This window comes from Chlamydotis macqueenii, chromosome 4, assembly GCF_036417535.1.
Source record: "Chlamydotis macqueenii isolate bChlMac1 chromosome 4, bChlMac1.mat, whole genome shotgun sequence".
NCBI classification, from domain to species: Eukaryota; Metazoa; Chordata; class Aves; order Otidiformes; family Otididae; genus Chlamydotis; species Chlamydotis macqueenii.
In genome coordinates this window covers 75417884-75432056 of record NC_141559.1, presented here as the reverse complement: position 1 = coordinate 75432056, position 14173 = coordinate 75417884, and the positions used below count along the sequence as shown (strand labels likewise).

The following is a 14173-nucleotide window of genomic DNA, read 5'->3' as shown; positions in this document are numbered from 1 at the left end:
TAAATGACAGGAATAACAAGGACAGGCAGTGATATTTTTCTGATGTCTGGTGTAGCCATTCCCTATGCTTTCACAGCACAAGGAAATTCAACATGTAAAACTTCAATACTTCCCCCATGTCTGTTACCTCCTTAGCCATCTGGTGACACTACTTCTTTAAAATAAATAGTTTTGAGAAAGGACAACTCAGATAAAATTTTCTGCTGAGAGAATAGAACAGTCACAAGCTTTATCAGACACAGCACTAGAAACAAAAAACTTGGCTTTCTCTGAATTCCAACAAACAGCTAGTTACTGAACTAGGACCTGCAGAAGGGACTATGTTCTTTGCCCTCTCACTCCGCTCACTTGCCTCCTTCATTAAAGACTGTTGGCTGGTTGTCCCAGGAGGCAGCTGCTCTATGGCTTATCTAACTCAAAGTTATGACTGCTACAGAAATTTTCAACCAGGCCACAGCTGCCAGATTCTGGTCTCTTTGTACAACTCAGGGAGCAGAAATAATTATAATCAGCGCAGAGAATCTGCCCCAAAACATACAATGCAATATGTTATAGTACATCATCCAACATTTAAGACATAAATGTATCATGATCTGAAGGTATCCAGTATCTCCACCAAAGAACCATTTCCCATTTCAGATTTGCACTAGCAGGCCACTTATTTCTTTTTTTTTTTTTTTTTTTTTTTTGTAATAGCTCAATGGTATTTTGCTCAAAAAGTTGCAAGAACACTTAAGAGTGTTATTCAGAACGAGTTGTTATTTTTGGCATAGGAGTGACCCTCCCTTTGAATTTAAACTGTACAATTTATATTTGTAAATAGAAATTACATTTTGAAACATTGATCAAATAAGACAACACTGCTGTGTGTAAATGATACACACACAAACACACACTGAGTATTTACAGGGTTAGATATTACACATAATTGCAGAGTATGTTTGGAAGGCCAAACGCTGTTACTTTGTACTGACCTAAACTCCCACTGAAGTCCTTATTAGAAAATTACTTCAGCTAAGTTTTTATGATTTCCCCTTCTGTATGATAACAGAAACACTGATGTTCTGCACTACCTGCTATCTCTGCTTTTATCTGAACTTCTGCTGCAAAAATTCCTGTTCCACTGGACTGTTTACTACAGCACTACAAAAGATGTAAATTCATTTGCTAGGGGTTTTTTTCTGGATGTTTCCCTTCAAAGCATCTTTCTATTGTAACAAATGGTAATGCTCACAGACCCTCTGCATCATCCCCTCCATCCTTTACTGCACAAAAAGTAGACTTCATTATTTCTGCTACTGGTGTAAAAATCTTGAGGACATTTTGTGATCTCCTACCCAACTATGAGCAGTCACAACAGAAGAGAACCATGATGACCTAACTTTTCTTTAGCAAAGGCAAACCATTTATACAAGAATAAAAAATGTTCATTTATTTTGCTTGAGCACAGGTTTCCTGATTCTTGTTTTTTCCCAGCCCATTGAATGTTCAATTCCCATTGTACAATACACTCAAAATACAGGAAGGATATGATCTGTGGGCTTGATTTCAAAGATGTGAAACTACCACTGAACTAGATCTGACTGAGTCTGAATGGCCCCAGGGCACCCAGCGCCTTGGGATGGATTTACAGATCAAACCATTTAAGCACAAAGATATAACTTTGAATGTATAAAACCATCCTTGCTTGTTAAAAGATTCAGAGGCATACACGTTATTTCCACAGCTGCTTAAAATGCCAAAACCACAATAATTTCAACTAATTTCATTTTAAAATTGAACAGTTTTACAATCATTCATTACTAACCTGGCTGTTAAGGTCGGAGAAGCAACAACAGAGGTAAAAATCTCCACCATAGCCATTTTGCAAAGATCAGCTGCAGATCCTATGAAAGAAAGTGATCTGCTTTTAATTTAAAGCATGCAAAAGGAAAATGTTCTTCTTAGAACTATGGCATAGGAATGAAAACCATCCAAAGACTCTGAATTATAAGAATTCAAAAAATTAGCAGATTTAATTCATGTAATATATGAAACAGATGATAAGATTGCTAAATAACAAACTAAATAATGACATGTTAAGTAAAACCAGAAAATAATAATATGAAATTATGTGTTAATTAAAGGTGAATTTGTCAGTCATGGTCATGAGTTGAAAAATTCCTTTTTATAAAAAATGTCTGAAATTACCTAATTCTAAATTGGAATTAAAATTTACCTCTAAATCAATTAAAATTTAATGTCAGAAAAGGTTAGAACATTGTTTCAGAGCTACATTTCCATATGGAAACTTAATTTTATGCTTTTTCATATTTCCATGTGCATGTAAGGTATATTCATTACATTACAGTGTTAAGAGCAGTGGTGCATGAAACAGTATCATGTTATATAATAAATTATGTATTTCTGGTGATCAAGAGGCAGAATGATTCTCCTGCAGTTTGATGAAGGGGTCTGTTCTGAACCATGCAACAGGGTTTCAAACCATTTTACATAAGGATTTATCAGATAAAATACAGAAACAATAATTTAAGCAGGGATTAAGCCATAATTCTTCTTGTCCCATCAGATATCCTAAATGTACTAGATCATAGAATCACAGAATAGTTTGGGTTGGAAGGGACCTTTAAAGGTCATCTAGTCCAACACCCCTGCAAGGATTATAGACATATGATCATAGATCATAGACATCTTTCTTTTCACACCCCCTAACTCAATCACTTTTAAATTATTTCTTCCAAATAGTTCAACTTCCAGAGCAAGGGTAAAGAGGGGCCAGGTAGGCAAACGGTAGGGGCACTCTCCTGGGAGATAAGAAAAAATATCTAATAGATCAAGGAGACAGATTTAACACCTCTTCTTTCTTCATGGTTTTACATGACAAACTACATCCTCTGAATCTGAGGACATTGTTTTACTCATTAACTATATCAAGTGCAGGCCCACAACTGATTATGGAGATGTCTATGTCTAATTGCGAATTTCGCCCAAAATAGCTATCTTGTTTTCCTGTTCAAATAATGTGGCAAACTGATTCAAAACAACACAAAAAAGGACACACTGATATAGAAATTAAGAAAGGCTGTTTCAGAAAAGGTCACATAGATATCTTCCTAGTGACTGGGAGAATAAAATTATATAATTGAGCATTTCATCTATCACAATACATATGTTCTATATGTATTCTTCATGTAATAAAATACAAAAGAATTCTCAAAGTAAAAAAAAATATATTTTTTCTGAGCTGTGATTTTTAGAGATATGCCATTTTAAATATTTCTAAAGAATAATTATATCCTTGACTTTGCCACAATTTTGTAAAAGTTTAACTGATATAGCATATATTAGAATAAGATTTTGATTATATTTTTTCTGACTATTTCTGCAGTCCTTGTTTAAAACATTCCTTAATGTTAATATGATCAAATAACATAATAGAGCAGATACAGGTGGATGGCACTCCATCATTTTCCCAGGGCATTTGGAACTTACAAAATAGCAAACTCCCAGAGTAGAGTTCTTTCAAATGAATGTGACAGTTTTCATTATTAATACCTTAATAAAATACACGGTTTGCTCTATACAGTTAGCTAGAGATGATTTATAACTGAAGATTGTTATGCTGTACATTGGTAAAGACTATTGAACTGGGAAATACTGAAAGAGAAAAAAAAGCTATGAAAGAAATGTGGCAAATCCAGTTGTAAGTTAGATCTGGAGTTCTACGTTTCTCTCAATATTGTCATTCATCAGAAGAAGTCTTCTGTTACGAGGTGCTGCTACCATAATCTAAATGTGAACTGCTTAAATTAATTAGACTATTATTTGTAAGTATAAAACACATATATTATATGCAGTTTAGTTCACTAACTGTAGTAAAATGCTTCAGCATAATTAGAAAGTTTTTGCAGTCTTTAAATATTATCTCAGAGATGAAATAGTGAAATTAAAAAATCCTTGTATTCTAGAAGGAAATTTTTAATAAAATTTGAGAATACTGAATACTGTAGAGTTTTTAGTCCTGGCTTCATCGCAGCTTCTAATATTGCACGTTTTGAATAGCAGTTACACTATTTTTAATAAGATTTTTCCTCCATTACAATTTGAACCAAAAATTCAAATTGGAAAATTATAAGTTATGATACATATAAGTGAGCGTTTTGTGGACAGTCCTGTGACAGGTTTGCCTCAGCTCCAAGCTCTTTGGACAGATGGACATGAGCAAGTGCTGCTCAGAAGGCCGTGTGGCTTTATTAATGCGCCACTGTACACTCAGCACGACTCGCTGTATTAGCTCAAGCATTGTGCCTTCAACTGGAGAGGGCTGCTGGCCAGCTGGATGGAAACCCAGGTAAGCTAAAAAGTCTCTGGAGAAGGTTGTACAGGCATGGCCAGTGTTACAAACTTGCAAGCTTTGCTGCAGATTTTATAAGGATATTTCCAAATTCTACATTTGGGAGCCCAACTGAGTTGAGCACAACTATTATTCAACACGGTATATATCAGACTTCTACATATCCTTGCAGAGACAGTACTTAACTTCAGTTACTAATCATAAGTAGTGTAAAAAATGACACCAGTAGTTGTCATTTTAAAATGAAACATTAAAATGAATAATATTTGGAGAGGAAAAAAAAAAGAAAAAATAAATGATGCATCCAAAATGAAAATTCAAGTCATTTTATAAAAAGCATCCCACCACCATGTCTACAAAGCACTTTTTACTTGACTGTAAATGGTACACTTCCAGTATAACTTGACGAAAACCCTTTCAGCATCATCCAGTTAAAGAAATAACTCTTCCAAGGGGCAGCTTGGTAGGAGGGATCTCAGCTTTGGACGGCCAGCTCAGTTTTCTGTGCAAGACTGAGCCCCAAGCAATTTATACGGAGTATGTAAATACATCAGATTAAGTAACAGTTGAGCATTTTATGCTGGTTTTTACATTTCCAACCTATTTGGCAAATTTGTAATGGTTTTCTGTGAAAAAAACCACCTTTTTTTCTTGCCCTCCACAGAATTAAGTTTGAATGTTCCTTACAAAGAATGAGTTAGGTTTCAAAGCAAATAAAAACAACGCATGATTCATGTAATGTTGTATATTTCTTAAACTAAAGCTATCTGGCAAAATAAAAGCTAGGGTCCATAATCACAGAAATATTTTTGGAGTAACAAATTATCAAAACCAGAAAGAAAAATGTTTCAAGACAACAATACATCTGAAGCACTGAATTCTACATAGTCTCTCTATACATAGTTTGTACCTATACCTATATTTAACTACCACAGAACACTAAAGAGTGTCAGAACATTGATACTGTTGTTGTTATTATTATGATACTGTTTACTGGCAATTTCCAAGGTAGACAGAATACATAATTTAAACTTCTTTTTCATAGTAAAACTCATGCCTCAGTAGTAAAACTAGTAGCTACTAGAATATTCATTCTTTTGAGATTATCAGAGTTATTGTCCACTGAAGCCAAGCACAGATAAAGAGACAGGTAGGTAAACAGAAAGGTAGGCAGGCGGTTTTTTACCTTGAACAACAAAATTGACAGCCTGCCTCTCTGCTTGAGTGCGTAGTTTGTAATCCTGTGCATTGATGTTAGCCAGTGGTCTTCTACGTCCCATTATGGAAACCACGTAACCTTGGAGGATTTAAATAGAAATTAGTAGTCTTACAGTGATTAAAATTAAATTTCAAAAATTCTTTTTGATGGTAACATAGATTTTGCAATTATGTACTGCCTGAGTCAATTTAATATTTTGCCTCTGAAAATAGTCAGAGCATCTCTTATTTAAACCTTAAATGCTTACTGTATTTTTAGTTTAAAAGTTATTTAATTCAGAGGATTGGTACATGTTATACAAAGAAAATGTCTGTTCGCTAAAGCTATATTTTCACTGGGAACGTCTACTGATATATAGCAATCTTTCTCTGTGGGAGATGAAACTATAAATAGCTAGCAGAATTGCCTACCTATTAGCAGCCATAATTAGAGCTTTCCATGCAATTAACAGATTACTTGGGAATACAAAGGAAAATAAATTTGTAGATCAATTAGATCATTACTGACTATGTCCCAAAATTATCAAATAGTTTTTGAGGGAAAAACAAAGTTATAACCTTTTTTCCACTTTCTTTATGTGATTTTTTTGGTCCCTTTCACAGCCAAGCTTCCTAAACGCTAGCATGGTGGTTTTTTTTAGTTTAAAAGAAACACATGAGAACACAGTTAAGGCTTTATGTTAGGCCTAATGACGTATTTTGCCAAGTTAACTATTTTGGAGGGCAAGTGAGAGGAGCAGAGAGAGGAAAAGAGATGTGTCTTGTCAAAATAACACACACAAAACCTGATCTCAGCTTATCTTCAAAACTCAACTTCTTAAGAAAAATGAAAAGTCATCCATGTTAAAAATGTATCCTCATAAAATAATTTGTTAAACTTCTGATCACCTTGACTATCCGTGAATGGTCATTAGATACCATGGAAGTTCAGACTGCCACAGTTTTATATCCTCTTTGGCACCCAAGATACACAAGCACATGTGGTAAGGAAACCTCTCCAAACACAAAGGTATGACCTTAATATGGACAACACATACTCAGACTTACGTGCAGAGGATGAAGATCCTTAGGTTGAATTAATACAGCTTTCTGCAAATTGCTGTATTTCCAGGAGTGCCGATACCAAAAGTACCAGTTTTGGACAAAGGAGCTGAATTATTTGGAGAGCAGGATATTCTTTGGCAAATCAGTCTTCCCAATTTAACTAAGATTTTTCACTAAGGATAGTATCTAAAGATGGAATTCTCAAGACATTGGATTTTCAAGGAAAAACAGATATATGGTATTATCCTTATTGCTGTGTGGTGTGTTTCCACAACAATTTCCTTGCAATACCCATAGCTGATAAGCATCCCAAAACAAATATAATATTTCATATAATAGGGGCAGAGTATGCTTCTGTGGTCAAAGATTAATCTGCAAATATGTATTTGAATGAGGTCTTAATGTTGTCTTTTTAATATGTTCATAATTTCATCAAATAACAGCAACAAAATAATAACATATATGCTGATATAGTAATAAAAATATTTTCTTCCAAAAGAAGGTTATTTATCTACTTATCATGTCTACATGGAGCATCAGACATTTATAACACCTAAATAATAGCTGGGTGGGTGCTGTTCACCTTTGAACGGCAGATAAGTAAAAAGAAGTTACCTTCTAATGAGCTAACTAAGTTGGAATGTTTTTGTTGGAAAGTTGGAATCTGAGGTGGATTAACAAGAAAAATATTTAAAAAATGTTGACCTGCTGCAAACGTTTTGAGCTTGTAGAACCAAAACAGATTGGTTTTCTACATTAATGGTTAAAAAAAAATAGTTGATAAATGCAAGTGAGAGGGGGAGTAAGTACAAATTAGACAAGTGTGTTTCAATTATTATCAAGGATATTAGTTACAACACTCTTGTCTACTAAATTCATAAACTCCATTCTTTATCACAGAAAGTCTGGTTATTGAAACTCATTTACCTTTAAGAAAAGAAAACTATGTTACTTTAAATAGATCAAAACCATATAATAAATGTGTCGTATTTTACTAGATCTGTTATGTTGGGCTTAATCATAGTTAAAAATAGATTTTCAGTAATTTCACTTTTCTTTATTGATATTAATGAACAAAAGAATGCAACTGTGTGACACAATGACAGTTCATGCTTCCAATAGATTTTTAAGCCCTACAAAATACAAAAAAGGAACTCTATTCATTTTCATGACTGGAAGTCAGTTCTATGTTTCTATCATGACACTCACGCTTAAAATGATGGGTAATATTATATTGCAAATTTACTATTTATTCCTATAAAATGTCTATTCTTACATAACTGTATACCCTATTAAGAAAAAAAAAAAAAGAAATCAATTTTGACAGTTCTGCTAATTAGCTTTTAAAAGACAATATTCCAAGCAGCTCTATTTTCTCTCCTCAAATTACTGCACTCCTAGGATTCACTAAATATAAATGAATATGTAGACTAACAACAAATTTGATGCAAGAAGAGTTTGCAGCTGCTGGCTCCAAGAAGTGCTCTGCACACATCTGTCATTACAGATACCACCTGAACTTCAAGAACATAAATTCTGACTGATGTCAAGAAAAAAAAAAACACACAAAAAAAAAATGGCTCTGTAAATTGGCTCTGTGACTAAATTGCTGAACTTCCACGGTCCAGCAGCCACATAGTATATTTATTAAAGAAAAGATTCCTTCGGCTTTTTTGTGTTGGAGTACATTATATGTCAAAATGATGCATTGTAACTTGACATTAAGTAGGGTTCATGCTGAGAACAGACATCTTATTCTGTTAGCATCTTTCTGAGAAAAGGCAGACAGGTTTAACTAGCTCCTCTTAGGGTTAAAAAAGAAAAAAAACCCTGATTTACCAAGAAATTATATTCCAGCTTTTTTCTTGTCCTACAACTATCTGAATTTTGGTTAAGCTGAAATTTTTGTCTTCACCACTGCCACATAGTGCTGATCAGTAAACACAAATATGCTTACAGACTTCAGATTACCTTTATTTCGGCATTGTTCAATGGTTTTCTTTGTAAATTCATGTACTTTCTTGTATTTTTGCATAAAACTCTCTATAAATTGACTGGCTTGAAGAGGAGTAATTCCCAGGCAGTCAGCAAGACGTTCTTTACCTGGTGAAGAAATTATATTTATTATGCAATAAAGCAGAACAGAAATTTACCATATACAATAGCACTCTTACATTCACAATTAGTGGAATCAGTTAACTTCACTTACCTCTATGAAAAGAGGACAGAGCTGATATACTGCAATCATACTTCAACAAAGTAAATGTTTAACTTTGAGCTTGAATGTTTTACTGAGGTTACTGGATTAAGACCATACTTAGTGAGAAGTATATAAGAAGCATGTAATTAAGAAATTCTTAGTTATAATTTATACCTATAATGTGGTTGAAATCTCTTCTGTTCACAGAATAACTTTGTTGCTTTAAGTATCATTTTACTAGTTCAGTGTTGAAATCTGCAAACTTTGAAGAGCAGATAAAGAACCTGAAATCAATTCTAAACAAACACAAATGTGAACAAAGATCTAAAAAAGGATGGAGATGTGGATGGTTGAGTTGAGCTAGAAGCTTTAGATTTAGTGTAGAAGTCACAGGAAAACTTAACTGCTGAAGCAATCAGACCAAGTAGCCTGATTTTAGAAAGGCTGTTTGGAGCCTGAGTTCCATAGATTCCGAACAGTCTTAGGCTCCTCAATGTCTGTAAGAACCTAGGTCCAAGTTGTGAGATAAAAGGGTTGGAAAAAGAAAAATGAGAAAAAGCATTTCAACAGAGAGAGAGAAAGGAATAATAGCTTTTGGATAGGATATAGGTGCACAATATATATTATGTTGGATATAAGAGCTTTTACAAGACAAGGTGGAAAAAAGCTGAAGACAGTTTTCCAGAGTGTGAAAATATAAACTAAGAGATATGGTTTAAACACATTTATAAACCAAGCAGTTCCAGTAAAAATAAACCATACATCAACATTAGTCATATGAGGTTTGAAAGACAGATATATTTATGTCAGCCACACAGCAACGCAGAACCAGGACTGCGTCTGCAAATAACATAAGCTGAGAGGCGATGTCTCAAGGCACCAAAGGCACAGAATAGTTATTGTCACAGGAATACTGTCAAGAAAAATTATCTAACATTTTTGAAAGAAAGATTTCAGTCACCTAAATGCCATGACTGTCAGTCTGATGTGCATTTCAGAACATTTCTGTAGCATTTTGTCCTCAGTCATGGCAGGATCTGCGCTGAGCTGCAGGAAACCCAGTCTGGACAAGGCGCTAGAAGATGACATTCACAAGACATCCAGGATGACTCTTACTGAGCTATGATAGGTCTATGCTTTTATTTGACATCTAATTGGGTTTTCTTCCCAAATCTGACAGCTAAAGCACATAGCTATTAACAGCTGTTAACAGCTAGGAGACTGCTGTGGCTTCCTCAAAGAACTGTAACATCTAAGTGTGCCCATGTTATGCATTTAAAGAACTATTGAACAAAGTGTTGCATAAAATAGCAGGAAAATTAAGCCACAATATCAGTAAGGAAGTCTGAAAGTTTCCAGGAAAATGCAGTTCCTGGGAAGCAAAAAGAGGGGAATGTACAGCCATGTAATGGTGTCAGATCATGGACCACAATGCAGGAGCATAGGCCATGCGAGGCAATGCTCAGGAGTGGACCAAAGCTTCTCTGAGCTCTCCTTGAGTTATCTGTGCCAGGGGAGTTGTTAGCAGCAGCCTATGAGTTTCAGTGTTCTCCATTCTGTGGTATCAGCTTTCAAAACTGAAAATATTATTAGTTTCTCTGCTTTTCATTTAAACACCTTGACATCCCTCTGTGTCAATTCAGGATTTGAACATACTGCCATTGAATTGAATTAATTCCTTATTTTAATGTTTAAGTTGTCTGTGCTTTATTTTCAGAAGATGACTGAGGTAGAAAGAGGTGAACTGAATTGCTCCAAGCCAAGCAAAATACAGTAATATTGTCATCCCTCTCAATATTTGGTGTATTTATTAAAGTATCAACTCCTAGACATGAGAGTCTTCTTTCTTTATTATACTATTTTCTATCCTCCAGGATTATAGAAAATACCTTGAAAATATGTACCAAATGTAACTGAAGCTAAGAAAACAAAAAGGAAAAAAAAGATTACTATTCACTACAGGAAAGATTTTCATTAATTCCTGTAAGCATAATACAGGCAAGCTCCTCAGGGAATGATTCAGTATTTTTCAATCCCAAAAGAAGTGAAATAAATATTATCCACACTCTCCAGTTGTATCAAAATGTCTCCTTAATGAAAAGTTAGCAATCTTTTGAAGGGAGACAAACTGTGGGTGGAATTCAGTCCATCAGTTTCAGGTATCTAACAATTATTTTTTGTCAGCCCAGTTTCAGTCTAAATTGTTTAATGATATCACTCCATGTTATGTCTTAATTAGGATCTGATCACACTGCTAATGAACTGAAGTATCTTATTATCTTTCAGGTGCTTCAACTGCCCTCATTTGAGAGAGAGGGAGAGAAAGCACAAACCAGTAAATGGACATACTTAAATCAAGCACTGCTGCACTGAAACATGTAGTGCCTGGTACAGAGCAAGGGAGGGAGTGCTGACACTCTGCTTAATCTAATCATCTACGTTCTCTACAGCATGAGTAGACATAGGCAACACTGAGGGAGGCTCTAGCCCCAGTTACTGAGGCATTTCCTTTTCTCCACTGACTATACACAGAACTACAGGGCATTACTGGCGGTGATTCAGTCTGATTAAGTCACATATCTGCCTGTTCCACCCAAAGTGAAGGGAACAGATAAGAAATGTGAAGCATCTGCATGGACCAAGGGGCAGGGGTGCTAACACTTGCATTTTGTAAAATAATCTAATGATGAAGACATTCAGGTTGGAAACGGGAGATGTGATTCCAGTCTCAGCATGGGAAGGTCTGCATTTACATTGCAGAAAACTAGTGCTGGGCTTTTTAACATAGATTTTAAACACAGATGTTTAAAATGCAATAGAACTTAATGTTTGATAAAAAATAAAAATGTAATACCCTGACAAACTTGTATTCACCTTTAGAAATTCAGTCGACTTATATAAATTAAGTCTAAAGTATAAATCTACTGTAGGTGTTTGTTATTTCTTTTTTTAAATCCTACCTGCTCCATAAACCACTGAGTAAACTATACGCTTTGCTTGCTCTCTGTCAGTGTGTTTCACTTGTTCAGTTGGAATTCCCTTCCTAAACAAACAAACAAACAAAAATCATATGTTTTCAGTTAAAACTAATTTAAGTTGTTAACCCCACAGAAAATGTATTTAAGGTCAATAGCCATTTAATAACTACAGACTTGTAAGATATTAACAGAAGCACTTAAAGGCTTTTGTCTTTGGCCAGGAATGCACAACTTCTTTCCAAATTTTGGTAGTGATAGTCCATAGTAAATGAAACTCTACTTTAATCCTCATCTTCTCCTTTCCTTTTCTTTTTAATAAAATTCTTACCTAGGAAAAGTCCTACTACTATATTATTAGTTCTTTAGGTTGAAGAAGATTCCATAATGACCTATGAGAAAAATCAAGTCATTCCAGCAACAGCATTTCTTCAAGACGTGATGTATATAGAGACAAAAAGGATACGTCTGACCTAAAGCATGTTTAAACAAAGATTATATCAGGGCTTCACTAAAAGGAATATCCAACCTTTTACCAAGAATAATGACTGACAAAAGCATGCACTGAATCTCTCCATATGTCTTACGGAGCTCCACAATAGAGACGCTTCATAAAACAGCAGCACTAGCTGTTTCTCAACTAGGGAGTGTAGCTAGCTTACTCCCAGCAAAGTATGAGCCTTCCTGGTTCCCATTCCCTCACCGACGGATGTAAACAGTCCTACCAAAGGGCCAACGGATTTTGCAATTTGCAACTAAAAAGCTAGTACTCTGCAACAGTTAAAATATGTGCCATCTGTGCTTTTTCTTACCCAATGTAGATTCAGAAAGAATGCTGATATTATCAACAATTGACTACACTAAAGAATATTGATAATTTGATTTAAATTGAAATGTATTGGAGGAAATCTCGATCACACTCTGAAAACAAATACCTACACAAATTGTATTTGGAACATAGAGATTAATTGCTATCAGACATATTTGATGATGTGCACAATTTGTTAATAAGTCTCCTCATGAGTCTGTTCATGATAATTTGGTTGCATTTGTAAAAGCAAAGTTTGCTATGCTTTGTTACAGAAGTTTTTTGCTATGAAAGATACTTTGTCATAAAAGTTCTGGCTGATGAGCTTTGAGAAAATGGCATATTTCTGTGTATCTTCTTGAAGAAAAGTCTTTCATCATTATTATGGTATTCAAACACAGAGCAGAGCCACAAAGTTTTGCTTGCTTGGCCCATAGACAGATTTTAGCCAAGCCTATGCACAGTACTGATATAATTAGGTACTCTGCATGATAAACAGGTAGACCTTGAGTGCAATCAGATTTAAGTAAAGTCCTTACAGCAGTACAGATTTTTTTAAAGAGGAAAAATGAAATTGCATATGATTTCAAATCTTAATTGGGCAAACAGTCTTCAGTTTTGTAGAAGCTCGCATTGTTCCTTTGAATGCTCCTAGTTCCTCAAAGATAAAATAAACTTTTCACTGCTCATTTTAAGCTGAGAAACATGACGAACTGAATAATCCAATACATAGTAATTTCCATCCATAGTGAAGACTATTCCCATTTAAATCAATCATTCTGGTAGTTGGAGGCTCTTATAATTTGCCTTCTTAGTTATGCCAGGTCAAAAGTTCATGGCTCTTTTGAATAAAGTAGGTTGAGATTTCTAAATGTACTTGAATAAGAGGACAAAGTGGCAATTAGAGCTAATAAGTGCAGAACTAGGAAACGTCATCAAGAATTTCCTGAAGCAACCCCTTGCAGAAAGTCCACAGGAATTTCCTGAAGAACCTCACAGAAAGCTACATACACACTTAAGAAAGCAGCTATCCAGAAACAGAAGGGAAAACAATCTGCTAAGAGTAGATCTTACCTGAGGACCTTTCTGAGATGAAGAATCAAGACTGAAGAATGCTGAAACTAGGGAAACAATACAAAACGTAACAATGCTTTCCTAATACTGCATAATTTGGACTGGAGGCTTGGAGAAGGCAAGAGATTGGAGTATAGCAATAGAGTTTACTTTCAGATTTAGACAACTAGAGACAACTGAGAGCCAAGGGGTCAGCCGGGAGTATGTTAGCTTCTCTGAAAAACAAGGGCTGTAATAGAAAGAACACAGTGAGTAAGAAGTCAGAGATCTGTAGAGGAACATACAGACTTATCAGATCATGGTACTGAGGAAGATACAAGATGAGAGTCTTGCTGGGAGGGAGTGGTGGTTCTAGAGAAGTTTTAACAGTGAAAAAAGACACTAGAACTTAATTATGTGCACCATGAGACCCACTGCTAGGATTTTAAGGACAATTTTGCATTATCCATGCTTCAACTTGAAAGGGCTGACTGAGAAAAACAGAAAGAGACTTACTGCTG

At 34.9% G+C, this 14173-nt stretch overlaps 1 protein-coding gene across 1 annotated transcript in view; it reads right to left on the bottom strand.

The window, feature by feature from the left end:
- The window catches only part of POLN (DNA polymerase nu), a 97449-nt gene that overhangs the window by 21275 nt on the left and 62001 nt on the right, over positions 1-14173 (bottom strand). Inside the window, exons 18-21 of the mRNA XM_010129841.2 lie at positions 11777-11859; positions 8588-8719; positions 5541-5651; positions 1808-1886 (exon numbers count right to left, since the gene is read on the bottom strand). Of these exons, the coding sequence (XP_010128143.2) occupies positions 1808-1886; positions 5541-5651; positions 8588-8719; positions 11777-11859 (405 nt within the window). The remainder of the gene's footprint in view (positions 1-1807; positions 1887-5540; positions 5652-8587; positions 8720-11776; positions 11860-14173) is intronic.